Source organism: Canis aureus, chromosome 26 (assembly GCF_053574225.1).
Source record: "Canis aureus isolate CA01 chromosome 26, VMU_Caureus_v.1.0, whole genome shotgun sequence".
Lineage (NCBI taxonomy): Eukaryota > Metazoa > Chordata > Mammalia > Carnivora > Canidae > Canis > Canis aureus.
This window is the reverse complement of record NC_135636.1, coordinates 40,314,732-40,342,044: the sequence shown is the minus strand read 5'-3', so window position 1 is coordinate 40,342,044 and position 27,313 is coordinate 40,314,732. Positions and strand designations below refer to the sequence as shown.

The following is a 27,313-nucleotide window of genomic DNA, read 5'->3' as shown; positions in this document are numbered from 1 at the left end:
TGAAATTCTCTCGACTTGCATCTCTAAATTTAGTGAGTTATTTGGGAAAAGTTGCTTCAGACTCCTTCCCCCGCCAATGAGTACAAGCTTCTCAAATAATTGTAAGCACCGGGCCGTTTCCAAGGTGAGCTAATGAGACGCTCATTTGCTGATAGCAGGGCCTTGATGGGTGAGGATGGCGCACATGGCTGTGGATTAGGTGGAAAGGGAAGAAATAATTAGATTATTAATACCGGGTGGCCAAAATAGATTCCTATCCCTTTATGTTCTTTCAAAGGGAACTATAGTCTCTGAAACCATAAATATGTGTCTTGTGGGGGTAAACTGTACTGAGAAAATGTAGGGTTAAAAAATAGGGGACTGGAATCCTCAGTCTCAGCTGAGGCGTCTACACTGAGAGCCAGCCCACAGATAGGGGTGAATAATGACTCCGTTCAGGTCCAACTTTATTGCTTTTGGCCAAAGGCCTTTTGCAGAAATAACTTTGTAACTTGCTGCCAGGGAAGCTTTTGTCCACAGCTGAGACAAAAGAACAAAGAACAGAGGTGGGAATTTCTGTGTCGGATGCCCATTTCCCCTAAACACCTAGCAAGAACAACAGGTGTGGCCTGGAAGGTGTGGGCTGGGGGAAGGTGAAGTCCAACCTCCTCTGTGGCAGGCTGCCACTCCTGTTCCCTCCTCCTGCCATCCTGGTGTTTATTCTGTTCTTCAAGCAAACTCATTCCTACCTCAGGGCCTTTGCACTCGCTTTTTCCTTTGGTTAGAAAGCATTTCACTTGTAAGTGGCTTCTCACCACCTTCTGGTCTCACCTCAAACATCACCCATTCTTAGAGGCCTTCCCTGATTTACTCTCTATCCTGTCTCCCTGATGGTTCCTTCAAAGCTCTTAAAATGACCTGAAACTCATCTTTGTTATTATCTGTCTCTCCCAGCAGGATGTCAGCTCCTTGAGGGCAGAGGCGTGGCCCACCCTGTGTTTGTGGTTTCTTCCGAGCATCCTGCGTAGCACCTGGCACATTGTAAGTGCTCAGGAAAGATCACACAAGTTTGAAGGGTTGCAAATAGCCCTCCAGCCAAGCTCCAGAGGAGCTTCATTTGGTCTGCTCAGTATTTAAAATGTAGTGAACGTTTTCACTTTAAGAAGGATATTTCCAGTGGGGTCGAGTCCTCACCCTGCAACCTGTTCCTTTAGATCCAGACCATGTCACTCGTTTCTCCTGCCTCGCCCCTGCAGACATTTGAGTTTGAGGTTCCACTTTAGACAAAGGCCACTGCAGACAGGTGTCTCTCTCCAAAGATAACCAGATAATATCCGGGCTTCTCCTGAGCCTAGGCCGTGGGCCAGCCCACTGGCTCTGGCCAACCCCGTCCCATTGAGTCAATGAAGGCATGGTTTCCAGTGGGCAGGACCTTGTGGTCCTCATCTTAGGGGCCGTGTTTTAGGGGGTCATTCCATAAATGACATGGAATTTCACTGTGTTCTCTTCTGAGTCATCAGGGAAGGAGTCCCCATAACCCCTCCTTTGTGGTCCTCAAGGAGGCCTGCTCCCCTTGCAAGAAAAAGGTCAGTGCCCTTGGCAAGCAAGAATCCAACTACAATGTCATTGAATTTGTTTCTTTATGTTGCTATCCATTTATGGCAGGGATTCTCCCCTGGGGGCGATTTTGTTCCCCCCGAGGGAACACATGGCAGTGTCTGGAGACGTCTTTGTTGTCCTCAGTTGGGGGTGGATACTACGCACGTGTCACAGGTAGAGGCCAGGCAGGCTGCCAGACACCCTACAATGCACAGGCCAAAGAATGGCCCAGCTCCCAATGTCCGTGGAGCCCAGATTGAGAGATTCTGGCTTAGGGCAAGTGGTGCTTGCTCCTCATGGAGGGAGAAGCCTTCCTTTGTAGATAAATTTGCTAAAATTGGAAAGGGAACAAGCTGAAGAATCTGGCACAAGTTGAGAGTGCAGGTGACACGCAGATCTTCTGAGACCTTGCCACACAAGAGTGGGGGCATGGGGTCAAAGTGGGTCCTGTTGGTGATTGTGGGCCAGGTGGAGTAGCTGCGTTGTCTGGGCCAAGTTCTGGAAGGCTGGGGGACGTCTGTGGCTCTTACCCGGCCTAGCATTGTCAGTGCCACCCCTCACCCCAGAGCTGGTCCCCGGCCCCAGCCCAACACCCCTCAGTTTAAGGCATCCACTCCTGACAGGTCAGCCCCTGCCATGGACACAGCAGCCTCCCCTTCCGGACAGCTCCCATGGGCACAGTGTCCCTGGGCTCCGAGGGCCAAGGGGCAGGCCTCCGGAGTGTCCCCCTCTTACCACAGCAGGGGGGAGGGGGGGCAGTTATGGCCAGTTCCCCAAAACCAGGTCCCACACTTCACTTGGGGTTTCTGGGTTTGTTGGCGGCTTCCTTTCTACTTAAAAACAAGGAAGGGGAAGTTTTATTTTTTAAGTGGGAATTCCTGTTTTCCATGCCAGTATAACAGGAGAAGCCCCATTCTCTGAAGTATGGGGCGGGGGTGGGGGTGCCTTTTGTGGCTTTCCACGTCCAGCACAAGCTTTTCTCTTTGCTCCCTTCAGAAGCAGGACAAGCAGGACTCTGGCCCTGACACTGCTGATTGAACCCATTTGAATCATATGAGACGGAGGAGTGGGGTCCAAGGAGCCTTCAGGTCCCCCGGGCCTCCTGAGGCTCAGGGATCTCGGAACTGGGCGTAGGCACAGACTCCAAAGCTTGCCAGACACAGACACAGAATCAGACTAGGTTCAAGTTCCACTTCCTAGAAGGGGTGATGTGTGCTCTCGAGAGGCCCCCATGGCTCTCCAGGAGGTAGCAGGACCCTTTGTGTTTCCAAGACGGCCGCAAATTAGCCTGCTCGCTCATCTACACCGTGACCTTGACACTCCTCCATGGAAAGATGGGGTCCCTTGTCCCCTCCTTTTGAACCTGGCCAGTCTTTCTTGTGAATGGCCTGTGACGGATAGAATGTGGTGGAAATGGCCCTGGGAGACAGCAGAAATGAGCTCAGTTGCAAAAACTGAGGCAGCCCTGCCCATCGCTGGGACACCGCCCTCCCGAGCCACATGGTGCCCCATAAGAAATCAGACCCCCCACCCTGAGGCCACCATGCTGGGAGGAAGCCCAGGGCACACAGGGAGGGGCCCCCTGAGGTCCTAGCCAAATGCCAGTAGCAGCCACCAGCTCTTTGGTCATTTCAGCTCTGGCTTCAGACATTCTAAAGCAGAGACCAGCTATCCATGCTGTGTCCTGTAAAAAAAAAAAAAAAAAGACTTTATTCTCCTGCTAAGGTTGAAGATCAGTTGTTACACAGAAACAGTCATCAGAGCACTTGGCATGTACCAGTCTACCTCCTTTCAATCATTCATTCATTCGACAACATCCAGAATCTCACATTTTGCCCCCTCACCGCCCCTCTCCTGGTCCAAGCACTGTCCAGGCAGCTGTCCCACTGGCCTCCCTGCCTCCACCCTCACGCCCTGCAGTCTATTCTCCATACACAGCCAGAAGGATCCTGTTAAAACCTACATCCAATCTCAACATTCTCAGGCTGGAACCTTCCAGATCCTCCTCTCGCTCCAAATATTAGCCTTCCCATCACTCAACACTCCAGCCCTGCTTGCCCACTTTATATGTCTCAGGCTCCCCGGCACGCTACTCTCCGAGGACATTTGCTTTTGTTTTTCCCTATGCCTGGAACACCTTTCCCCTAAATATCTTCAAGGCACATTTCTTCACCACCTTCAGGGTTCTACCCAACTGACACCCCACCCCCACCCCCCGCCGTTTAAAGATGCAGCCTTACCCTGACCAGCACTTCTGACCTCTCTCTCTTGTCTCACCCTCTTAGGACTCATCACCTCATGCCTGTGATTTATTTTGGTGTTGATCCATAAAAGATTGTTTATTTCTGGGTCTCCAGCATGTAGAATAGGGCCTGTGCATAGTAGGTGCTCAGTAAATATTTGTTGACCAACTGGAAGAATTAGCACCCAGGCTGTGCCAGGGGCTGGGGCTATTTAGAAAAGAGACAGCCCAGGGCGCCTGGGTGGCTCAGTCGGTTGTGTGTCCAACTCTTGGTTTCGGCTCAGGTCATGGTCTCAGGATCCTAGGATCAAGCCCTACATCAGGCTCCCTTCTCAGCACAGAGCCTGCTTGAGGATTCTCTCTTTCTCTCTCCCCATCTGCCCCTCCACCCACTTGCATGCGTCTTTTCTCTCTCTCTCTCTCTCTCTCTCAAATCTTCTTTTAAAATCCTTTAATGGGGGCCTGGGTGGTTCAGTTGGTTAAGCATCTGCCTTCAGCCCAGGTCATGATCCCGGGGTCCTGGGTTTGAGCCCCATGTTGGGCTCCCTGCTCAGAGGGGAGTCTGCTTCTCCTTCTGCCCCTGCCCCTCCCCACCGCCCACGCTCTTTCTCTTTCTCAAATAAATAAGTAAAATCTTTTTTAAAAAGTAAAGAAAAATCCTTAAAAAAAAAAAAAAAAAAAAGAAGAAGAAGAGACAGCCCTACCCCTGCAGAGCTTCCAGTAAGAAAAACAACCCCCACAAAATAAAGACCAGAATAGAAGAGTGCATGAAGAATCACAGGTTGTGACGAGTGTTCTGAAGAGAACAAACCTTGGATGAGGCCAAGAGTAACAGGGAGTCCTGCTTCCAGGAGGGCGGCCAGGGAAGGCCCCCTCTCCACCTTCAGACTCCACCTATCCCACACTGCAGGGCCGTGCCCAGGGAACAGTCTGTTTGGCTTGGCAGATGAGGAAACTGAGACCAAATTGGGACCAGAATTCATGACTCCCACGCCCACGTTCCTTCTGCTTTTCCACACCACCTTTTTCTTATCGGTTGACAAATAAGGATGAGGAAAGTTTGCCTACAGTAAGGCAGAGAGTTGGGCCCAGGCCCAGGCCGAGGGCTAGCAAGCTGTGTTGTCAGGTCTCTCTGCACAGAGGCAGGAGGCAGCTGGGAAGCCACCTGAGTCAACACTCTGTCTCCAGCTTGCTCTACCATTTGGGTTCATTCGGTTGCAAGTGACAGAGAAAGCAACTTGGCACAACCTAAGAAACAAAGAGAATTTGATTCATGTCCCTAAGGAGTCAACGTGTGAGAAAGTTCACCTATGAAAGAAAGAAAACTGCTCAAACTAGTCAAAGGAAAAAAAGGAATCTCTTGGCACCCACAACAAAGAACCCAGACGTAAATCTTCTTCTTTCAGGCTTAGCTGGATCCAGGTCTCAAATGTTTCAAAACCCAAGTATGTTCCATTTCTCTGCTCTGTTTTCTTCCACGTGTTGGCTTCATTCCACCTCTACATGAGGCAAGATGGTGTCCATCTTCCCTCACTCTCATGGTGGAAGGACATGGAACAAGTTAGCCAGTTGAAAAGGGTAGGTAGGCAACTTCTCCTAGCTAGGCCAGGGTGCCTGGATTACTCTGGCCAATCACTGGGGAGGAGGAATTGGAAGGCTCTGATTGGCTCAGGTCTGGATCCCATGGTCTAGCCTTGGAGCTCTGCAGCTGGGGCATAGTTTAAACCTCACAGACTGAGGACTGGGGAGAAGATCCCCAAATGAAAACTGGATGCGTTATAGAAAGTATGTTAGCCCAAACCCAACCAAGAATGCTAGCCAACATATATTGGGCACTTACTGTATACAGTCCTAAAGGTCTAAAGGATTCACAGGCATTAAGCCATTTCGTCTTCACAACTCTGTAAATGCTCTTACTGGCCCCACTTTATAGATGAAGACACTGAGGCCACAAGAGGGTAAGTTACTTCTCCAACAACTTGTCCGTAGTAGAGCCAAGATTGGAACGCCACTTCTCTGGCTTGTTCCCGGCTGCATTTTAGCACGTACCTATCTGCTTGGCTTTCTCCACTCTCTCAGCTCCATCAGAGGAGAGGTCTGTGTTTGGTTTTTTTCACTGATCATGAAACAGTATTTGCACATAGATGCTCAGATACTCGAGCATGTGAATTACATGGCCTCTCAAACACTGCTCACTTTACATATAAAACCTTGCGACATTCAGCCTTCCAGCTCCTTGAATATATTGTTTCTAAGCTTTCGTTGAGCTCTTAACTAGACTCCGTGGTCCCATCCTAGAAGTTCACTGTGGTTTGCCATAACTTCGAGTCCTGACGCTTCTCACTTTTGGCTAGAGTTTTTCAACTCCAGCTTTTGACTTGACTCCTTAGAATGTCAGCTCCCTGAGGGCAGGGACTTTTTTTTTTTCCCCCACTGCTTTATCTGCAGTACCAAGAACTGTGCCTGGCACATAGTGGGTCTTTGAGAATTTCTTGTCGAACGAATAGTTATACAAGCAACGGGGTTCTTAAGCCATTCTCTCTATGCCCTGATTTCCTTTCCAGATCCTGAGCCCTTGTCTTGAAATTTCATCTTTGCTGCCTCCCTTTGAAAGACCCTTCTCTTGTCCTGTGTCCTGCTCTGGAGAGCTGGCTTGCTTCTCTACCTCCAGCTGGACTTCCAAGACCAGGCACAGAGAACCACCAGATGTCCTGGCCCCAGGCAGGAAGACAAGGAGAGTCTGTGCCCATAGGTTACAGGAGCTCCTGTCCTTTCTTTGACAGCCCTGGAGAGGAAGAGAGAAGCCTGGAAAAAGCCTGAAGCCAGGAAGAAGGGGAGACACCAGAGGAGTGTAAGGTTGAACAGATGTGCTTGTGTCATTTCCCTATCTAGACAACTCCTGGGCTTGCGAGGTTCCAGACCATGCATTTCCATCCTTCCCACTCTGCCTGCCATTTGCTCATGCCATTTCCCATGCTGGAAACACCCCGTCTTCCCCCCTCTTCAGAAAAACCCTGTGGGTTCTTCAGAACTTTGTTCCTCTTACTTAGGAAGAGGAACTTAAACTTTACCTTAAACTTTATCCTGTGAGACCTCCAGGCAGCCCTCTCTGACTGCCCTCCCCCCCCCCCCCACCCCAGGCCAGCACTTTCCCCCTTCTTCTTTCTGTTTGTGCCATACGCTTAACCTCAGCTGCTTGTACCATTCATGGGTCTCCAAGTGAGCACAGGGGTCAGGTTGAGGCCCTGGGGTCGGGCCGTCTGGATGCACATCTCAGATGTGAGGTCTGCTTGCTTTACCCACCCAGGGCTCTGCAGGAAGCAGGTCGGGCCTTCCAACAAAGGTGTGAGCAGTGTTAAGAAAATGAGTATTCAGATCCCGAGGGCTGGGGACGGTGGGGAGCATTGGTTGGCACCTGGAGAGAGCCACCCACGGGAGCTGCGGCCCCCAGCAGAGCAAGAGAGGGATGTGGTCAGCTCCCAGCACCTGGGCAGGGAGGACGGATGCCTGGCAGTGACCCCCCTCCCGCTCCCCCAGGGCCAAACCCCACCAAGAGCCAACTGCTGTGGTCCATCCAAGTGAATCTCCCGGGGCGCGGGGAATCCCGCCCAGGGAGAGGATGGGGAGGAGGTGAGCCAAGGTGGAGGCAATAGCTGCCCCACCTCCAAACTGCATGACCTTGGGCAAGTTCTGGAAACTCCCTGTGCCTCAGTTTCCTCATCTGCAAATAGAACATCCGACTCCGAGCTGTAAGGGTGACTCCGAGCTGTAAGGGTGACGGAGCTAACGGGAAGAGTGCGGAGGGATGGGCGGGGCCTGTCCTGAGTACCCCGCACGTGGTATTATTCATTCTCCACCACCGTTTTTCAGGGCAGTTTGCTGGGCTGGGCCTGGTGCTTCCTGTTGGAAAAGATTCCCTGAAGCAGCAGCAGATGCCTGTCTGCACGAGGCTCAGCCCGCGTCCCCGGCAGCATCCCCGGCAGCATCCCCGGCAGCCCCGCGGAGCCTCCCCCTGCGGGCGGGGCTGGCACGCGGCCGCCCGCTCCCACGGTTCCTCCCCGCTCCCTCCCATTGGCCAGCCCGGGTCACATGTCTGCCTCTGGGCCAATCACTGGAGCCAAGGAGACGGGACGTGCTGATTGGCTCTGCCTGGGTCACGTGTTCCGCCCCGGAGCCCCGCTGCCCCAGCCTAGCGCAGTAAGGGGGCGGCCGGGACCCCAGCCCCCCTGGAGGACCTCCCGGAGTTGGGGGGGCCAGTGGAATGCTTTGCTAGGTCAGGAGTTGGGGACACGGATGTGAAACCTGACAAAGATCCTTGGCCTTAGGGAGCTGACACCCCAGTCGGGCTGGAGAAGGGGGGGTGACCCATAAAGAAAGAGGTAAAATCCATAGTTTGCCAGAGGTGGTCAGGTCTAGTGGGAGGAGCAGATATTTCTGTGCTAACCTGTGGAGACAAAATGTAAGCAATACCCGAAGGAGGTGAGAACAGGGCCTTGAAGGTAGCTGGAGGAAGGCTCCAACCAGAGGGAACAGCAAGTGCAAAGGCCCTGGGGTGGAGACATGCCTGGCATGTCAAGAAACAGCACAGGGGCGGAGTGGACAAGGGGAAAAATGGAAGAGGATGAGGTCAGAGGGAGGATAGGCACACTGTGTAGAGTCTCATTGGCCCTTTGGAGGGTTTGGGGTTTTATTTAGCATGAGATGGGCTTTTCAGTGGAGGGCCTTCTTGATTTTAACAGGATCCTCTGGCTATTTGCTAGAAGGTGGAGAGAGTAGAAGCAAGGAAACTACTTAGGAGGCTGTTAGGATACAGGCAGGATTATCCTACCACCTAAGGCTGTGCTTTGCACATACTAGGCCCTAAATAGAGATCTGTTAAGTAAATGAAGGAGGACGTTAGCGATTGGGCTGTCCACACCACCTGCCCCCAGCACACGGGGCACCTCTCCACACCCTACAATCCCTTTCCTCCCTTCTCCCTGAGGGTTCTTCCCTCAGGCAGTGCCTTGTTCTGCCTCGGGCCACGTCCTCTCCCACTCCCTCAGCTGCCTAATCATTCCCAAACTCCTCTTAGCTAATATTGTTGGCAATTTAGGGATCCTCAGAGAAGACTACCATCTGGGTCTTTATGAACAGGCCTGAGCGAGGTCCTGGGAGCTTCCCCAAAGCTGTGGTGTGTGGGGCTGGGAGGGGTCATTGGGCCTCCTGGGACTTGTTCCTCTCTGCGGATTAACAGATAAGTCTAGAAGCAGGAGTGATGTTTCTGAACACGTGGGACATTAGACATTTCCGGAGCTGTCTTCCTGGGCTGGAAGGCCTGTGCCAAGGGCTATGAGAAGACACAGGACAAAGAGCAGGCGCCAGATGGGCCTTGCAGCGAGCTGGTGGGAACGAGGGGAGTATCTGAGGGACAGTCAGCACATCCGTCCGCTGTGCTGTGCAGATTCACCAGATACTCTCCACGCAACCACTTTGAATCTTTTACCAAGAAGGGGAAAAAATGGAGGCAAAAATCCCTTGTGTCATTTTTAATTGATTTCTTCAGCATCCAGAGAGAGGTTGGCACAAGGCCAGGGGAAGTCAGAGCTGAGGGAATTCATCAAAATTCGACCTAGTGATGACTTGATCTGATGAAATAATTAGCTCCTGTTACTCTCTGGTCTCCAGTCACAGAGCTTTGACTTCTATCCAGAGGGGGAGCATCCTCGCTGGTGGGTTATGGTTGCCTGGGAGCAGGGAGTGAAGGGGACTGCGGTTGGGGGTGGGGAAGGCTCACGAGAAAACCAACATGGGTGCCAGGAACAGTCCAGCTGACCACATCTCCCAGCTCCACCCACCATCTGGCCCAGAGCTCCCAATACAGGCCGCAGCTGCCAGCTCCATACCTCCCTCTACATCACAGGCCTGGAGCCCAAAAGACCCTCAGAGGACACCTGGCCACCTGCTGCTCCATTTGGCAAATGAGGAAGGAAACTGAGGCTGGGAGACTCAGGAACTTACCCAGTAATCTGGTTGAGCCAGACTGGGTTTGAACCCCGTGTCTGCCGCCTATTTAACCATGTGTCATGGAAAAGTACTTTTAATTCTCTGCGCCTCGGCTTATCCGAAAAATGGGTATAATATCGATGGGTGGAAATGCAGATTAAACGTAAAATGTATAGAGCAGGGGCTGGAGTGTTGCAAGCTCTCAACAAGCATTTGCTGTTACTGTTTCTGGTAGAAGAGAGTTGGGGGACATCCCTTGGAAAGTCTCTCGATGTTATTTTAGTGCTTGATGTCTATCTGAAGGCGCATGGATGTGTGTTTCACAAATGCAGGTGGGCCGGTTGAGGCATCAGTTCAAGTGCAAGGCACAAAGCATCCTGATGGGTTTCCCGAGGCAGGTGGGACAGGGACTGAGAAACATGATTTAGGAACCACCCCATGATTTGGGGTGATCCACGGACCGATTCGAGGTGGAACATGTCTCCTTTTCGACCCTCTCCCAGCTTTCCACTCCCTCCAGCAGAAAGTCTAATGCGCTTTGACTTCTTTCAACAGCTAAAGAGAGAGCGTGTGCAGGTGGGAAAGCAGGCGGGCACAGGGCTCAGCTTGGATCCTTAGGAAGGAACTAGAAGCTGTGAGGCAGAGTAAGCGTGTCTGCTTTCTTTCATTCTGTGTGAGTTAGTTTGATGGAGAAGGGGATGCCAAATTTCCACTTACCCTTGGGTAGAAAGTTTACTTTTTCAAAAACGCATATTTGTGTTTTTATTTTTAAATGAGGCCATTTCACAGTGGAAAGGTTGTGCAGATTTAGCAGAAACGGGGGCTGTGGCACCTGAATGGAGGTGGTTGGGAAATGTGGGTTTAGGGGAGGGGACCCGCACTGAGCGGTCAGGGGAGCAGAAGTCAGACCCCCTCTGCCGTTTGCTCCCTGGGGGATCTTAGGATGGTGATTAAGCCCCTGTCTTCTCAACCTGAAAGTGGGGACAGCACTCGTCCCTGTGTGGGGGGTGGTTGGGAATGGAAGAGACTCTGCAAGCAGAGTGCCCGTCACAGCCCACCCACAACCACAGTGACCGTCACCCGAGAATGGTTTACTCTGTGAACGGTGTGTTCCGGGTCATTCCCTGTGGTGGGCTGTGGTTTCAGCACTCTAAATGAACCCATTTCATCCTTCACAGCCATTTTATAGACGAGGAAACTGAGGCACAGAGGGGTTAAGTTATTTGCCCAGGGTCACCCAGCAAGTGATGCCAAAGTCCACATCTTAACCGTTGCCCAGTGCAGCGCATGGCAGATACTGAATAAGCAGTTGATGCAGTGGCTCTGGCTGCCGAGAGGTCGTGAGATGGAAGCCGTGCTTGCCCTCGGGTCCTATGAAAGTCATGGTTCCCAGGTCAGCTCCCCCGAGCATGTGATCCTCACTGCTTCCCCCCCCCCCCCCCCGCACAGATGTCCTGTCCGAGGTCTCTGGGAAGGGAAGCACTGCATGGAGCCTGCTCCTGGCCTGCCCTGGGGAGTGTGGATGGAAGGTGTTACTTCCAGAGGCATTCGGGGCTTGGGGAGCAGCAAATGAGGAGTCTTCCAACACCCAGAAGGAACTAGCCAGGGAACAAGCCTCACTACCCATAGGCTTGAAGGGACGAGAGGAGGGAGAGGTGCCCCCAGGGCTGGAGGAAAGCCAGAGCAGTGGCCAGCCTAGTGACAAAGGCACTGGGGTGCTACTAATGCAAGGGAGGGAGCACAGCTGAGTGAAGGATTTCCTGCCTCCCCCTCTCTAGCAGCCACCCAGCAGAGCTTCCCCAGGCCCAGCCCTCAGGAAGCCAGAGGTCAGGCAGGTGCCACCTGCAGAGGTGAGACTGGCTTCCTGGGGCACAGAGCAGGGTGGAAAACAGATGAGGGGGACCCTTTCTGGAGGAGGCTGATGGGGGAAGGGGTTGGTGATGCTGCTGAGCCTCCAAATGAGGCTATGGTGTGGCCCTGCCAAGCCCCATGTCCCTCACTCTGCAGAATTCTGGGGACCTTAACAAACCCCCCACTCCTTTAGCTCTCAGAATATTTCTTTGGCCCCTACTAGGTGACAGGCATAGTACAAAGTGCTGGGGACCAAGCTGTGGTGAACACAGGCCCACTTCCTACCCTCCTGGAACTGACCCTTGAGTGGGGAGAGCTGAGCAACTAAGATGATTGCAGGTTCTAGTAGGGATTATCAGGAGAATAAATCAAGTTATAACAGAGTGCCTCAGGTGAGGGCACCACCTTACATACGGCAGTCAGGGCAGGCCTTTCTAAGGATGTTGTTTGTGTCAAGACTTGGTGGAGGAGAGTGAGCCCGGTATAGAAAATAAATCTGGGGAAAGACTCTTCGAGGTTTAAGGAAGAACAAGTGCAAAGGCCCTGGGGCAGGAACAAGCTTGACTTGTCAACAGAAAGAAGCCAGTGGGGCTGGGGAGGAAGGAGGAGAGGTGGGCAGGGGCTGGATCACTTGGATCCCCTGGAAGCCCTGGTAGGGAGCATGCATTGTATTCTTCAGGCTGGAGAAGCCAAGGGAGAGTCTGAGCAGGTGAGGGACAGGATTGGGACTAAGGTGAGGGCCTTGTGCCAGTACCAGCTGGACTGAGTGAGTCCCTTTTGTCTTGTGCCCTGAACACCTTGCTGGTCTCAGCCTGGGCCAGGCCTACTGAGGGATAAGATGGGATTTGCATTTTAGGGAGATGCTGCTGGCCGTCTGGAGAGGATGGAGGATGGGGCGCAGTGGGGGGAGGCAGGGGAACTCTTAGAGGGGTGTTCCTGCGACCATCCCCTTCTGTGGACCGGAACCCTTGATGAGTTCCCTGAGCTGTGACGGGGGTGGGGGGCAAGCAGAGTCATTCAAGGTCATGTGGCCTCACCTCCAACAAGCCTGGTTTCTTCCTGACACGTCTGCTCACTCACTCTCTCTCGTTCTAAATAAATGAGACCTAGAGTCTATATCTGGAAAGACTTGAAGGCTCATTTCCTCAAGAAGTAGAAAAATGACCGCAGAGAGCAAAGGGCAGAACGAGATCAGACCTGCCCGAGCCAAGATTCGCCATCCTGCCTCCCCTGCCCCTGCCTTTGCTCATGACCCCATCTGACCCGGGGTCCGGGGTGACCAGGGTCGCGACAGACTGGGACAGCTCTTCTCCCGCAGCTCTTTGCGCTCCCAGTCTTCTCTTCTGTCATCTTGTTTGTTCTTTGGACTGAAAACTAGTGTGAATAACTTGCCCACTGTGGGATCTGTCGGCAGGGGGCCTTCACATGCATCCCCATTGGCTGGAGCTCCTGTAACAAACTCGTCTCCCCATTTTGTGCCCGGGAAAACTGAGGCTCCTTACTGGCTTGATGGGGGGACCCCGGCAGGCGACAGCTGTAACTGGAGCACACGCAGCATCCGGGGTCATACAGCCCTGCCTGAGCCACATGCTGCCCAAGAGCGGGGACTGCATCCTGCTCACCTGTGTCTCCCCCACCCCAGCTGCCAGAGGAGAGGGGATGCCCAGAAATATCTGCTCCCCCACACTGGGGTCCTCCTTTTCCTTTCTCTGGGGCAGATCTGTCTGTTGAACGGGTTGGATGGTCCAGAAACAGGCTGGTCATCTGACTTGGGACAAGGCCCGCCACCGGCACATGCAGTGGATTGCTGGTCTGGGGGAGAAAAGTCGGTCTGCAGAAGTCACAGAGAGCCTCTCTGCTGCTCTGTTGACTGAGCAGATCGCAAGTTCTTCCCTTCTAACTTTCTCCGAGTTCGGTTTTCTTTGCTGTATCTCCCCCTGATCAAAGACACCCGCTAGTCCATGCCAGAAATCATTATGCAAGCCCGAGCAGTCAGGCGGCCTTTACGTAAAGACTGACCTGATTCTCTTCCTCCTACTTTAGATCCGTGAGTAGAGCGGGAAGGGAAAAGAGGCAAATCCACAAAACGCCTCAGACTTCAGCCTCCTGGGTCCGGCAAGAAGCAACAGATCGACAGAAGGTCGTAAGATGGCACCCCACGGCCTCCTGCTTTGCTTGCTCTCCACAACCGCCTTCTCTCTGCTGGGTGGGAGTTCGGCGTTCCTGTCACACCACCGCCTGAAGGGCAGGTTCCAGAGGGACCGCAGAAACATCCGCCCCAACATCATCCTGGTGCTGACAGATGACCAGGATGTGGAGCTCGGTAAGCACCCGGCCAGCAAGTGCCACCTACCCAGCAGGTGACCACCCACCCAGCAGGCGCCACCCACTCAGCCAGCACCAATCACGCAACCAGGACCACCCACCCAGCAGGCACCACCCACCCAGCCAGGACCACCTGCCCAGCAGGTGCCACCCACCCAGCCAGCACAACCCACCCAGCAGGTGCCACCCACCCAGCCAGCACCACCCGCCCAGCAGGCGCCACCCACACAGCCAGGGCCATCTGCCCAGCCAGGACCACCCACCCAGCCAACACCACCCACCCAGCCAGGACCACCCACCCAGCAGGTGACCACTCGCCCAGCCAGCGCCACTCACCCAGCTAGGATCACCCGCCCAGCCAGGATCACCTGCCCAGCCAGTGCCACCCGCCCAGCCAGGATCACCCGCCCAGCCAGCACCACCCACCCAGTCAGGACCATCCAACCAGCCAGAACCACCCACCCAGCCAAGACCACCCACCCAGCAGGTGCCACCTGCCCAGCAAGTGCCACCTGCCCAGCCAGCACCACTCACCGAGCAGGCGCCACCTGCCCAGTCAGGACCACCCACCCAGCAGGTTCCACCTGCCCAGCCAGCACCACCCTCCCAGCCTGGACCACCCGCCTAGCATGTGCCACCTACCCAGCCAGGACCACCCTCCCAGCTGGGGCCGCCCGTCCAGCAGGGGCCACCTGTGCTACAACGGCTGCCATGCTAGATCTGAAGCTCCTGAGTTGGGTCACAGTGGAGACCTGTGGAGCTCACTTGGATTTAAACCAAGTCACAGGGGGTTGTCCCTCACATGTGCGTTCGCGGCTTGGTTTCCAAGGTTAGGAGTCTCCAGCTCATTCCTAAGGCAGAGCCCTTCCTGGATTTCTCCAAAAGTCTTAAGGAGAAGAGATATTTAGACCAATTCGTTAGCTTCACCCTCTCAGGTACCTGCTGTGTGCCAGGCGATATTGTAGGGCCTGGAACTTGAGTAATGAGTGAGATAGGCACGATCCCTACTGTCGTGGAGTGAGGGCCACAGATAATCAGCTAGGCTGCAGGGAAGATCATTGCAGGAAGGGAGAAATGGGCTGGTGATACTAAAGAGGATGCTGTGCTGGTTGGGGGAGTGGGAGCTACTTTGGATTGGTAATCAGAGAGGGCTTCTCAGAGGGCGTGATGTTTGAGCTGACACTGAAGCTAAGAAGCAGCCAGCCAGAGTGTGCATATGTGTGTGCTTATGTGTGGGTACGTGTGTGTGTACACACACACACCTATATGGGCCCTGATCTTCCGATCTAACCGCTTCAGGTGGGCTCAGCCTTCCTCGGTGGCATCTGGGGACAGGGAGGACGGACACTACTGCTAGTAGTAGTGTCCTGACCCTGTTCACCAAAATGGTGCCTCAGGAGGACGAGCTTGGCTGCCTCCTGCCCGGAGCTTCCTCCCTTCACAGTGCTCTGGCTCTAGAGGTGAGGACAGGACCCTTGTCAGGGTTTAGCTCACTCGCAATGACAGGCGTGTCAGGGGCTTCTCCAGCTCCCAATCTCAGCACCTTTATTCCCCATGCAAGCCCCCTCCCCCCAATCACACTGCCTCCTTGGCTCAGCGTAGAAGCCTTCCTGGCTCCGCCTCTGTGCTCACACTAGACCACAGGCTCCTCCACCTGAGCTGTGAGTGCAACATCTGCATAGGCTTTTCTCACCACGTGTCCCTCTGCATGAGGACAAACCTCCACACATGAGGCCGCCAAGAGCGAGCCCGTCTCAGCTGGACCTTCTGCTCCCCAGGGCCGAGCTCCACTGATATTACCAGCTCACCGTTGGGGCTCTCCCTCAGGGTAAGCCTTCTTTCTCCCTAGCTTCTTCTCCTCCCCACCACCATGAATTCACTGATTTTACAGGTTCTATTTCTCCAACAAGCAAACCATACACAAAACTGCCCTACTCTACAAGAGTACAAATGCAAATGACATAGATTTTCTAACAACTACATTATTTAATGCTAAAAAAATGTGAAATTAATCATGTATTTTGTTTAACCCAGTAGGTCCAAATGCTTATCATCTCAACATGTAATCAATAATGAGACAGTTTACATTTTTTTTAAGATTTTATTTATTTATTCATGATAATCACACAGAGACAGAGAGGCAGAGACACAGGCAGAGGGAGAAGCAGGCTCCATGCAGGGAGCCCGACGTGGGATTCGATCCCAGGTCTCCAGATCGCGCCCTGGGCCAAAGGCAGGCGCCAAACCGCTGCGCCACCCAGGGATCCCGACAGTTTACATTTTTTATATTGTTTTTGAAATCTGGCCTGTACTTTACACTTAGAGCACATCTCATTTAGGACTCACCACCTTTCAGGTGCTTGGTAGTGCTTGTGGCTACCATGTTGGACAGCACACAGCCTTGTGCACTTTCCCCCTATAGCTTTCCCTTCCAGTCATCAGCGCTACTATGTACTGTGAAGATCTGAGAAAAGCCTTTTAAGCAAGGGAAACAGCATGTGCGAAGGCCCTGAGGCAGGAGCAAGGAGACAGATGGGGCTGGAGCCTGAGGGAGGGAGACTGAGAGAGAAGATGGAGCCATATCTTGGAGGCTCTTACAGGTTGTGGTAAGAAGCACCCGTGGTTGACCAGGTGAGGCCGTATGCACTGTCAAAGGGCAATTGAGTATCATTGGTGGCAACAAATTTAAAAGTTGACTAGATAAGCCTTTGCAACCAAACCTGAGATTGCAGTGAAAATCCACCTGCAAATCTACACTCTTTTTGGATCCATCATTAAAAGCATGCATCAGTCTTTTTAACTGCTAAGGAAAGGTAACTTACATACATCCCAGTTGGTCCTTATAATGATTTATATTAATAATCACCAGTATAGATTTTTCTCAGAGAGCTTATCAAGTGCAAGAAGACTTTATAGCCAGGAAGCAATCGAAGCCCAGAACTTTTATTGAAAATTGGGCACATAGAATACCTATCTCTCCGGCAACATTTATCTTGCACCATGTTTGATGACCACGGGGAGCCTACAGATCACGGTCATAGGGACCCAAGTTTTGTTTTTGGTAGAATTTTGCAGCGAGCGCTTGCATGTGGCACCTGGATCTCAGAGCACAAGGGTCTTGCTTCACGGGGCCCCTCAATTGTAGTCATGCCTGGGAGTTCAAGACTGCCTGGACGTGCACTCGTGCACACAGCAGATGTATGTTAAGCATCCTCTCTGTACAGCACACTGTCCTGGGAGCTAGAGGATGGCGGAGGAGTGTTCCAGATCCAGAGAAGGGGAAAGGCAAAGACTGTGTTAGTTAGCAATGAACTTGGTGGGTTAGGACAGAAGGAAGGCTGTGGGCTGGAGAAGAGCTGGGCTAGAAGTGGGGAGAGAGAAGGCCAGGAGTGGACTGGGGCCAGGTCATGAGGGGCCTTGGGGCCACGGGGAGTTTGAGTTTTATTCTTGGTGAAATGGACCTGGGTTAGGGGGCCTTTAGCAGAGGCAGGGAGCCCCATTGGGAGGCCTGCGGGAATTCGGCCAGTGATGGAATCTTGGCCCCGGGGCGGAAGCAGTCACAGGTGAGCCCTCGAGGGATGGTTGGATGTGGGAGTTAAGGAAAAGAGGAAGAAGAAAGGCAACTCCTAGGGTTTTGGCCTGAACCAAGGTGAATGATTGAACGACCACTCTTGGGAACACATTTTTGCTGCAGCAGCGTGATCCAGCCAAGCCTTGTGTTAGAATGTGATCATAAGTTTACATCTGTGACCCTCAAATAAAACCCAGAGAATATGCAAATACGGAAAAAGGATCTATGGACATGATAAAGACACAAGAGGGAGGAGAGCAAGGAGAACCCCGGTTAACTTAAAATGCATACGTTCCCTCGTTAGAGAGGGAAAGAGTAAGACACAGGAAAATTAAGTTTCTTGTCCAAGGTCACACCTACCAGGCTAGAACATGGCCAAGCAAGACTAAAACCCAGGGTTTGTGGTCTTAACCAGTCTCGTGGAATGGCAGTTGTTTCTAGATCGTTAGCGTGTTTGTTAGTTGGCTTTTATCGCCACAAATACCATGGCCGGGGACGTCTTTGTACGTGCATCCTAGCATACGTGAGCAAGTGCTGCTGAGAAATTCCAGGAAGTGGATTCGGTGCATTTGGAACCTTCGAGTTCTGGGGCGTCTGTCAGCACCCACACCGCGGCACCACCTTGCATAGATCAGTGCCTGCAAACCTTGCCTTCCGCGCTCCAGCCGACCCCTCCCGCGGCAGAACCGGCTTTTGAAAGGAGGCGGTGCAGCTTTCTGGAGGTGAGGGATGGGAAGGTGGTAGTGGGGGTGGGGGAGGATGGTGGGCTTTTTATAAACCACTAGACAGACCCAGATCAATAATGCATGTTCCAAAAAAGGCCAGCACATTATCTCACAGTCTGCTACAACTGGCACACAGAGGGTGGTCCTAAAAAATTTATCATCTGCTATTTTCTGCTCATTCGTGTGGCAATTCTGATGGTTCTTGGGGCTGAAGGCTTCTCGACTGAGCTAATTCCAGGCTTCCTTCCAGTCCCGGGTGGAGAACAGCCGTCCATCCTAATTAGGGTCTGGTTGAGAGAACTGTGATAGGACACAGACAGAGGGGCTCGTCCTGAGTCCTGATTGCGAGATTGCGGTGGCAGGGAGAGGGGCTGTAGATTCGTTTTCTGTCTCCTCACGTGCATCTGACACCCTTCCCTGAGTGTCACTTGGAAGTGTCAGATGCCCAGGGGAACTGGTTCCAGGGCACAGTGGTCAGTAAGTAGCCTCCATGATCAATACATCATTGAGGCGATTGGGAAAATCCCCGTGTTTGGGGGATCCTTGGAGACTAGCAGGAGCTTGGCTGGCCTTCTTTGCCAGAGGATAAGAAAAGGAAACGCGCAGAGAAGCCAGAGTCCCGTTTGCGTCTTGTGTCCTTGGGTCAGATGGGCTGTGGCATCTGCCAGGGTTTCCAGTTGAACCCGATCCGGCCAAGCCTTCGGTGAGCCTTAGTGGCTCAGACAAGCTCTGAGACACCAGGGTGAGTTAGACATAGCCCTTGCGGAGCAGAAGATTGTTTGCAGCCTCCCAGTGCCGTCTGTTCTATTGTTTGAGATTTTATTGAACTGGACTTACTTTTTGAAGCTTAAGTATTGTTTGAAAAGGAAGTCTTAAATGATGACTGTAAATGACAAGCCAGCCGTCACTGCCTTTTGTAAAAGGTCACTGCAAAACCGAGTACAATGAGAACAGCAGTGTTTTTACATTTCGGCAAGATGCGGCCTCCCACAAGGCTGGCGTGTCTTTGTTATAAAGGGTGAGGACGGTGGCACCTCCCCAAGACTTTCTCCTTAACCCAGCCGGCAGTATGGAAGCTGGGAAAGAGAAGGACTTTCTTAAGCGTGAGCCATGGGCTTTTCGTATCGGAGCCCCACCAATACAGGGGCCCCTGTGACTGAGGGGTAAGGAGCCAGACCCCAAACCCCAGATTCTCCACTGTTCTCCCGAGGAGCCACCCAGGGTAGAAGCAAGGTGCCTTTCAGAGGCTCCCTCAGATGGCCGATCTCAGGTGTGCCCCCCAAGACTGCATGAACGGAGTCTCACCGTTGCGGCTGACCAAAGGCCACCACGCAGCAGTGTTGGAGAGGCTGCAAAAAATGCCACGGGAACAAGTTTTCCACTGGATGGGAAAACACGTGTTTCACAACCTTTCTGCTGGTCTGGATTCTTTCAATGATGAGTGCCAGAAACCTGATTCAAACCAGATGGACCATACGCAACCAAAGGACTCTATTGGACTCAGGGAAGTAAAAAGTCCAAGTGCATTTTGAACTTCAGGTGTGGTTGGATCCAGGAGCTCTGTCTGGCTCTCACCTGTCTCTCCATCTCCCTCCTCTCCAAAGTGGCTTCACCCTCAACCCAGGTTTCCATCTGGCATCACTAAAGCTGTGTTAATGGGACAGCAAGCCATCCTTGGAGAAAGGGAGTGTCTCTCTCCCGTGTGTTGGACCAACAAATGTCCCCAAATGAAGTATTTTGAGGCTGGTCCTCTCTGGGACAGCTGGTCAACCATGAACCGTTCAGGGGGATAGAATACAAGGATTGGCTGGCTGCAGTTGTGTGCACATCCCTGGAGCCAGGAATGGGGCTGACCAAAGTTGAGCTATGAGGATTCAGGGAGTGGGTGTGTTCCCTAAAGGACAATTCAAGAGCTGGTCCCAGAAGGCAGGTGCCGGCTGTGCAGTTGAGTCCAGGAGATGCCCAGGGCACACTCACGGGGCTCTCCCCAAAGGTTGTTCACAGGGCAGACCAGACTCATTCATTCAACAGCTTTTTTTTTTTTTTTTTTTTTAAGATTTCATTTACCCATTCGACAGAACAAGAGAGCACAAGCAGGGGGAGCAGCAGGCAGAGGGAGAGGGAGAAGCAGGCTCCCTGTGGAGCAGGGAGCCTGATACAGGGCTTAATCTCAGGACCCCAGGATCATGACCTGCACCAAAGGCAGATGTTTAACTGACTGAGCAACCCAGGCACCCCTCAATAGCTATTTAGTGAGCACCTATCATGAGCCAGAGGGGATCCAACAACAAACGAAATAGGCAAAACCGGGCAGCCCAGGTGGCTCAGTGGTTTAGTGCCACCTTCAGCCCAGGGCCTGATCCTGGAGACCCCGGATTGAGTCCCACTTCAGGCTCCCTGCATGGAGCCTGCTTCTCCCTCTGCCTGTGTCTCTGCTTCTGTCTCTCATGAATAAATAAATAAAATCTTTAAAAAAAAAAGGCAAAACCTCTATTCCTTGGAGCTCACATACTCATGCAAGAGTTAATTAAAAAGATTTATATAGTGCATATGATAGTGAAAAGTGGAGAGGGGGATATAGCAAGGAAGGGAGGTCAGCAAGGAGAGGGATAGGGAAAGGGAGGGAGAGCAATGAATTTATGGGGACATGAGCAAAGAAGGTGAGGGAGCCATTCAAAGGAGTTCCCCCAAGAAGAGCATTCCAGGCAGAGGGAAGAGTGAGTGCAAAGACCCTGCAGCAAGAAATGGTCCCACCAGGCTCACAGAGAAGCAGAGAAACCAGGATGGCAGGGCAGTGTGAACAGGCGTGAGGTCTGAGGGATAATGAGGCATTGATGGAAGGATAGATCATGCAGGGTCTTTGAACAAGAGGGAGGATTTTGGCTTTCCAGGTGATACAGACACCAGTGGAGGACACTGAGCAGAGGAGGGACATTATTTGACTTCTGCATTAATACGACCCCTCTGTCTATGATCTGGAGAATAAACTGAAGGGATATAATAAGAGCAGGGAGCCCAGAAAGGGGTCTACCACAGCAGTCCAAGCACGAGAGAGATGGAGAAAGCAGATGCTGCCCCTAGTTATTAGGTAGAGCTGATAGGATGTGTTGATGGACCTGATGTGGAGCGGGCGAGAGGAGTCCTGAGTAACTCCAGGACTGGGCCTGAATGAGTGCAAGGAGGGATCCTCTGTTTGCAGAGATGGGGAGAGCTCTGGTCAGGAGCTCAGTTCAGTTACTGGACCTGGTAGGTTGCAGAAGCTGAAGAGTCAGGAGGAGCTGTCCATGGCAGTCAGCTCTGAGAGTCACAGGTTCAGGGAAGGGGCCCAGGCCTGGGTGACCTGGGGGTGAGGAAGGAAGGCCAGGGAGGGGGCAAAAAACTGTATGTAGATTGTGTGCCCTTTTGTGCTTTGCTGAGCCTGAGACCCTCACCACCTTCCCATAGGGCTCTGTGATCTTAAAAGTCGCAGGTCCCCAGCCCAGAGGACTGCTTGGTAGGAGAGGCAGGCTTTCGGTACAAGGCTCAGGAGGGTTTCTGGCCAGGCGCTTGTTTTCCACCTCCCATGTGTGAACACCCAGAAGCCACACCCTGTACTGCAGACCGATCTCCAGAAATCAATTTTAAATTTCAGGTTTGCGTGCTCCGTAGGGGCCAAGTGGCTGGAAGCCCAGGACAGCGTGCCCAGATTCCGGACACCAGATCAGTGTAGCTTCCAAACTCTGCCTCTCTGAGATACCAACTCCTGACATTCCTGCTATTTCTCATTAGAGTTACACAAACATGTGGCTGCAGGTTATCTCAGGAAGGAGAAAGGCTCATCTAGACCCACCCTGGTGTTCAACTTGCCAAGCACATTCCTGCAAGACTTTTTTTTTTTTTTTTTTTTTCCCAATTCAGCAACACTTGGGAGATCACTTAAATTCTGGAAGCTAAATATATTGGGATTAGGTTTGGCTGCATTTAAAAGAAAATGTAACAGTGGCTTAAACAAGATAGAATTTTGCTTCTCGCTCACATAAAAATATCTGGAAATTGGCATTCCAGGACTGGAATGGTGGCTTTAAGGTTATCGAACACCCAAGCTCCTGTGCCTTTCTGTTCTTCCATGATTGTTGTGTGGCCTCTATCCTTAAGGTCACCTCGTGGTTCAGAATGGCTGCTGGAGCTCCTGCTATCAGAGCCACATCCCAGGCATGGGAGGAAGGAAGGAAGCAAAAGGGTAAAAAGAATGGACTTCAAGTTAAATCAGTTCCCTGTAAAGACCTCATTCCAGACATCACGTACAACACAGACAGAACTAACTTAAGTAGCCAGCGATCTCAGCAAGGAATGTGGGGCACGCTCAAATTTGGATTCTTCAAGGAGGGTTTAACTATATTTTGCTGAAGTGTGAAAAGTGTAGGGAAATCTATTTAATAACCTTGGAGCCATTCCCAACCGAAGACCTAGGGGATGAGCAGAGTAAATGATTACTGGAACACAGAGGGCCACCCAACAGCAGCTACCGCCCTCTGTTAATACCACAGGGAGAGAAATGGAGGAATGCATACCCCAACAACCCTTTCTTCTTCAGCTGATCTCTGACTGGGCCCCCTGCTTGGCCAAATCCAGAGAGTAAAGACAGTGGTGGATGCAGCCCATCTAGGTCAGCTCACTGCTCTGAATCTTTGGCCAGAGAACTGATCTAGAAGGCCAAAAGGAGGACCGCTTACACAGGTAGCTACAAGACATCTGGGAAACATTATTTCCTAGCTAGGTGCATTGAAGATTAAATAGGGCCTGTTAGGAAGGGGAGGCATATCCCCATGTGGGGCCTCTCCCACACCAGAGATCAGGAGCGAAGGTCCCTGGGAGGGGCAGCACCTCTAGATGGGTGGGAGAGGGGAGTTGTATGAAGGGCACCGGTGACACCTGCACGTGAGAAGGACACAGTCACGTGGGAATTTGGGGGAGGATCATTCCAGGCAGCAGGATAAATACAAGAGCCATGTGGCATGAATGGGCTTGCCAGACACTTTGAGGAGGACAGCAGGACCTGGGGAGTGAGGGGGAGAATGATGGAGGAAGGTCTGGATCTTATTCCAAAGCCAATAGAAAGTCACTGAGCTGTTCTGAGCAGATCAAGTATGCACGATTCGTGCTTTTCAATGGCTCAGCCTGGCTGCAGGTAGAAGGGCAGTGGCCTGGGGACCAGATCAGAACCAGGCAGACCCGTCGTCCAGGCAGGAGCCCGTGGATGCTCTGCAGGGGGAGCGAGGAGATGGAGCAGGTTCTCTCTGGAGGGTCAGCAGGCAGGCCTTGTGCATGGATTGCAAGGGGGAGGGAAGGAGAATCCAGAATCACTCTGAGCTTTTGGCTGAGCGGATGGGCAGATGGTGGTGCTGTTGACAGAGATGGGGACGCTGGGCGAGGAGGAACAGATTTTCAGGCTCTGGACAGACATCCAGCCGCTTTGCACACATCACCAGGCCAGTGGCTAGGTGACTGGTTCTGTGTAGCCCATGTGGACAAGTTGCCAAAACACCCTGGAGGCCCTTCCTCGGTGAATAAATAGCCTCTGGCAAGGAACAGTATCTGGGTGGAGCTCCTCAGGGAGGCAGTGACCAGTGATTGCTAAGTGCCATTGACTGTTCGGGTGACCTGCCCTTTCCCAGGGCCTCTGGGCCACCTCGCTTCCATTGAGAAGGGCTGTATCACCATTTTCTCCCAGAAACTTCACAGCCAGAGCTAGCAGAAGGCGGAGGAGGAAAAATTAACTTCATGATCTCTCTGACAGTCCAGTGTTCATTAATAGAACCCCAACACTGCCTCTTTGACATCTGCTTAATTGATACCAGGTTTAAGAACCAATTTCAAGCCTTGGCTTCTTGTAGCTAAAACCAGCAACAGCTTTTGACTTTATATTGTAATACCCCAGAGTCAAGAGCGGCTCCTCCTCTGCCCCATCGTGAGGAAAAGTGGTCTGAGCAGCAGGTCCCGGGCACCCAGAGTGAGTATTCTGGCTTGAGTTGGAGGCACAGCAGTCGTTGCTAGCTAACTGCAGTGAGAACTTTCTGGCACGAGAATGGGAATCAAATGTCATTGTTCGGGACACAATGGAGTTCTTCTGCCCAGATGTGGTCTCCATTTCTGCTGCTTGTCCCCAAGCCTTACACACACACACACACACACACACACACACACACACACGGCTGAGGACAGAGCTATTCCAGGCAGTCGGATTGATGGGGCACAGCCTCCCGTGGTTGTTAGACAGTCTGCTTGGGCAGGTGGCTCACAATCTGATCTGGTGACATTGTGGGCATACCAGGGACACATGAGAACCAGATGAGGGCTGCCACAGGGAGTCACCAGTGGCTTGAGGACAGCGCAGGACACAGGTTCTTTGCCACCTGTGGCCTAAGCTGATGGCCCTTCCCCATCTCCCCCTGCCCCACATCTGCCCATCCAGGTCAAGGTTCTGCTCTAGCCTATACCTGGACCCACCGCTCTGCTCCCCCTCTTTAAAGCTGCCTCTCTGTTGGGCTCTGGGTCATAGCAAGTGTTGCTTGGAAGGTTTGTTTAGCTGGTCCCTTCAGCTGGAACAGAAAGAGCTATGGGTTGTAAACTTAGTCCCTCCAGTGCCTGGCAGGTCCTGTAAATGTGGAAAGCAGGAAGCGTGAAGAACCAGAGTAGACCTTCTGAACCGGGCCCTTGCTGCTCAGGTCCACTCACTTCTGGGACCCATCAAGGTCAGATCTCTGTATTTTTCAAGCAAAGCCCAAAAGCTGAATTGATGTGAAATCTCCCATTTAAAAAAATTTTTTTTTAATTTTTTTTTTTTAAAGTTAGCAATTAAGTCAATTTTTTAAACACCTTTCCAGCACAACTCAATTAAACACACAGACCAGATTCTGTCCACAGGCACTCTGAACTCTGTGTTACACAGTACGTAGGAGCTACGATAACTAAAATTTGTAACAGCTAACATGTATTAAGTGCTTTCGATATGCTGTGTTCTGCACTAAAAGCTTTGCACATATTCTCCTCAGTTAGATTTTGAAACATCCTGTGGGAGAAGGGCGGACCAGGACACTGAGGTACGTGGGGGAGTTAAATCATTTGCACAAGGTACCTGGTTAGTAGGAAGTGGCAAAATCAAGATTTGAACTCAGGCCACATGCCTCTGGAGCCCTTCCCAGGGTATTGCATAACGTGAGAGTATTCTAGGATTGGTCCTTGCATTTCAGGGTCAAAATAAACCTTCTACCTATAGCTATTCATTCGTGTGCCATATTTTTGCAGAACGGAAATGAAGGCCCAAAGAAAGTCAGTGATTTAATAAAATGGCTCATGATTCATTCTTTGGGCTCTGTGATACCCAGAGTCCACAGATGAGGGAGGGCCCTGTGTTCGGTCCACAACAGGAGTGTGCATCTGTGCATTACACCCACAAACATATTTAGCAGTGGAAACTGCTAAGTTCAACATACAGAACTACACAGGTGACAAAAGAATCACTCCGAGAAGGATGACACCCAGAGAGGACATGGGTCATGTCCCCTTCACCCGCAGCCGGTCTCCAGGTCAGGTGGCCCTTCAGCTCCTGCTTTTCAACCTGTGGGAGAGGAGATAACACAGCCTGGGACCCCCCGGGACCACCCTCTGACCTCCTGGGGAGCAGAGCGGGACAGAGGTTGAATCAGCCAAGAGCCAAGGACTTGGCCAATCATGGCTGTGTGGCGAAGCTTCCAGGAGGACCAGGTCTTGAGAGCTCTCAGCTGGGAACTCTTTGGAGATGCAGGGCACATGGCCTGCCCAGAGAGGGTGCTGAAGGTCTGCACCTTTCCCCAGACCTTGCCCCGTGCATCTGGCTGTTGCTTCCTGTCCTTTATCCTATCCTTTATTAAACTGGTAAATGTAGAGAAGTGTTTCCCTGAGTTCTGTGAGCCACTCTAGCAAATTAAAGAACCCAGGGAGGAGGTCATTGGAACCACTCCTCTGTGACCTGTAGGTCAGAAGCCCAGGAGACAGCCTAGACTTGCAGCTAGCGTCTGAGATGGGGTCTGGGGCAGGGGCAGACTCGAGCTCACGCCAGGGAGACAGTGTCCAAAATGAATTGAATCCTTGGACAACCCTACTGGTGTTCCAGGATTGCGTGGTGGGGGTAGGGGAGCAACACCCCACATTGGAGTCAGGTGTGTGAACCTGAAAAGAGTTGGTATGAGCAGAAATTTTAATATTTTTCACCTAGAAAGGGGCCACCTGTGGCCAAGAGCCCACAAAGCTCATTAAAAAATCTACAGCATTCTCAATACCCTCAAAAAAGCATGTTTCTGTGGGCAAGTCCTGCCTGTGGCCTTCCAACGGCAGCCTCTTGTTTAGTATTCTGAGTTACCTGTGGTCTCTACAGATATGAGGGGTCCTTGCCAGAAGGCTTCTGCTTGAACATTCTAGGCTAGATTAACTTCTCCCCAAATGACAGGAGTACGTGGGAAGGTTAACACGTATCACAGGCTCTTCATAGGTCAGCTTATTTCCAGTCAGTTCTCTTCTCCCTTCCCCACCTTCAAAGTATTTCAAATTACATGAGCGACATAGTCTTATTGTAAAATACTCAAATAGTTCAAAGCAAAGGTGGCCTTCCCCATCCACCATTCACAGTGCTCATCTCAGAGGCAGCCATCGTCTACTGTTCATATATCGGCTAAGAATAGTTTCTCAAGGAGCAAGAAAGGGAGGATGGAGAGAGCTTGGTCAACACAACCCAGGGAAAGCCTCCCTGGGGAGGCAGAATTGGCAAAGACCTGGATGATAAGGGGGGTGGGGAGCATGTCTAGGCTTTAGGAGCAGGAAGTGCAAAGGCCCTGAGGCAGGAGCATGGTACATTCCAGGAGCAGTGAGGAAGTCAGCATGACTGGAGCAGAGGGAGAGCTGGGGACAGGTACAAGTTGTAGCTGGGGAGAATCAGCGTTCAGATCATGTAGGGTCTCCTGGGCCAAAGGGGGGGACTTTGGCTTTTATTTGGAGCAAGATGGACCAATGGTGGAAGAGCTT

General features: G+C 52.1%; 1 protein-coding gene and 1 long non-coding RNA gene across 10 annotated transcripts in view; one reads left to right on the top strand and one right to left on the bottom strand.

Moving 5' to 3' along the window:
* Window positions 1-27,313, top strand: part of SULF2 (sulfatase 2) — a 118,674-nt gene that overhangs the window by 15,026 nt on the left and 76,335 nt on the right. For 5 of the 9 annotated variants that reach the window (XM_077873494.1, XM_077873493.1, XM_077873492.1 and 2 more), the window contains exon 2: window positions 13,700-13,979. In XM_077873494.1, the coding sequence (XP_077729620.1) occupies window positions 13,805-13,979 (175 nt within the window). In that variant the 5' untranslated portion in view covers window positions 13,700-13,804. Of the gene's footprint in view, window positions 1-6,384; window positions 6,677-8,060; window positions 8,200-13,699; window positions 13,980-27,313 lie in introns of those variants that run through there. The other 4 variants (XM_077873488.1, XM_077873490.1, XM_077873489.1 and 1 more) reach the window with 4 other exon arrangements.
* On the bottom strand, window positions 430-14,067 carry LOC144298476 (uncharacterized). Its single transcript, XR_013365410.1, has 2 exons — window positions 13,676-14,067; window positions 430-3,262 (listed from the first exon to the last, which is right to left on the bottom strand). It is a non-coding gene; the product is annotated as an uncharacterized LOC144298476 (long non-coding RNA).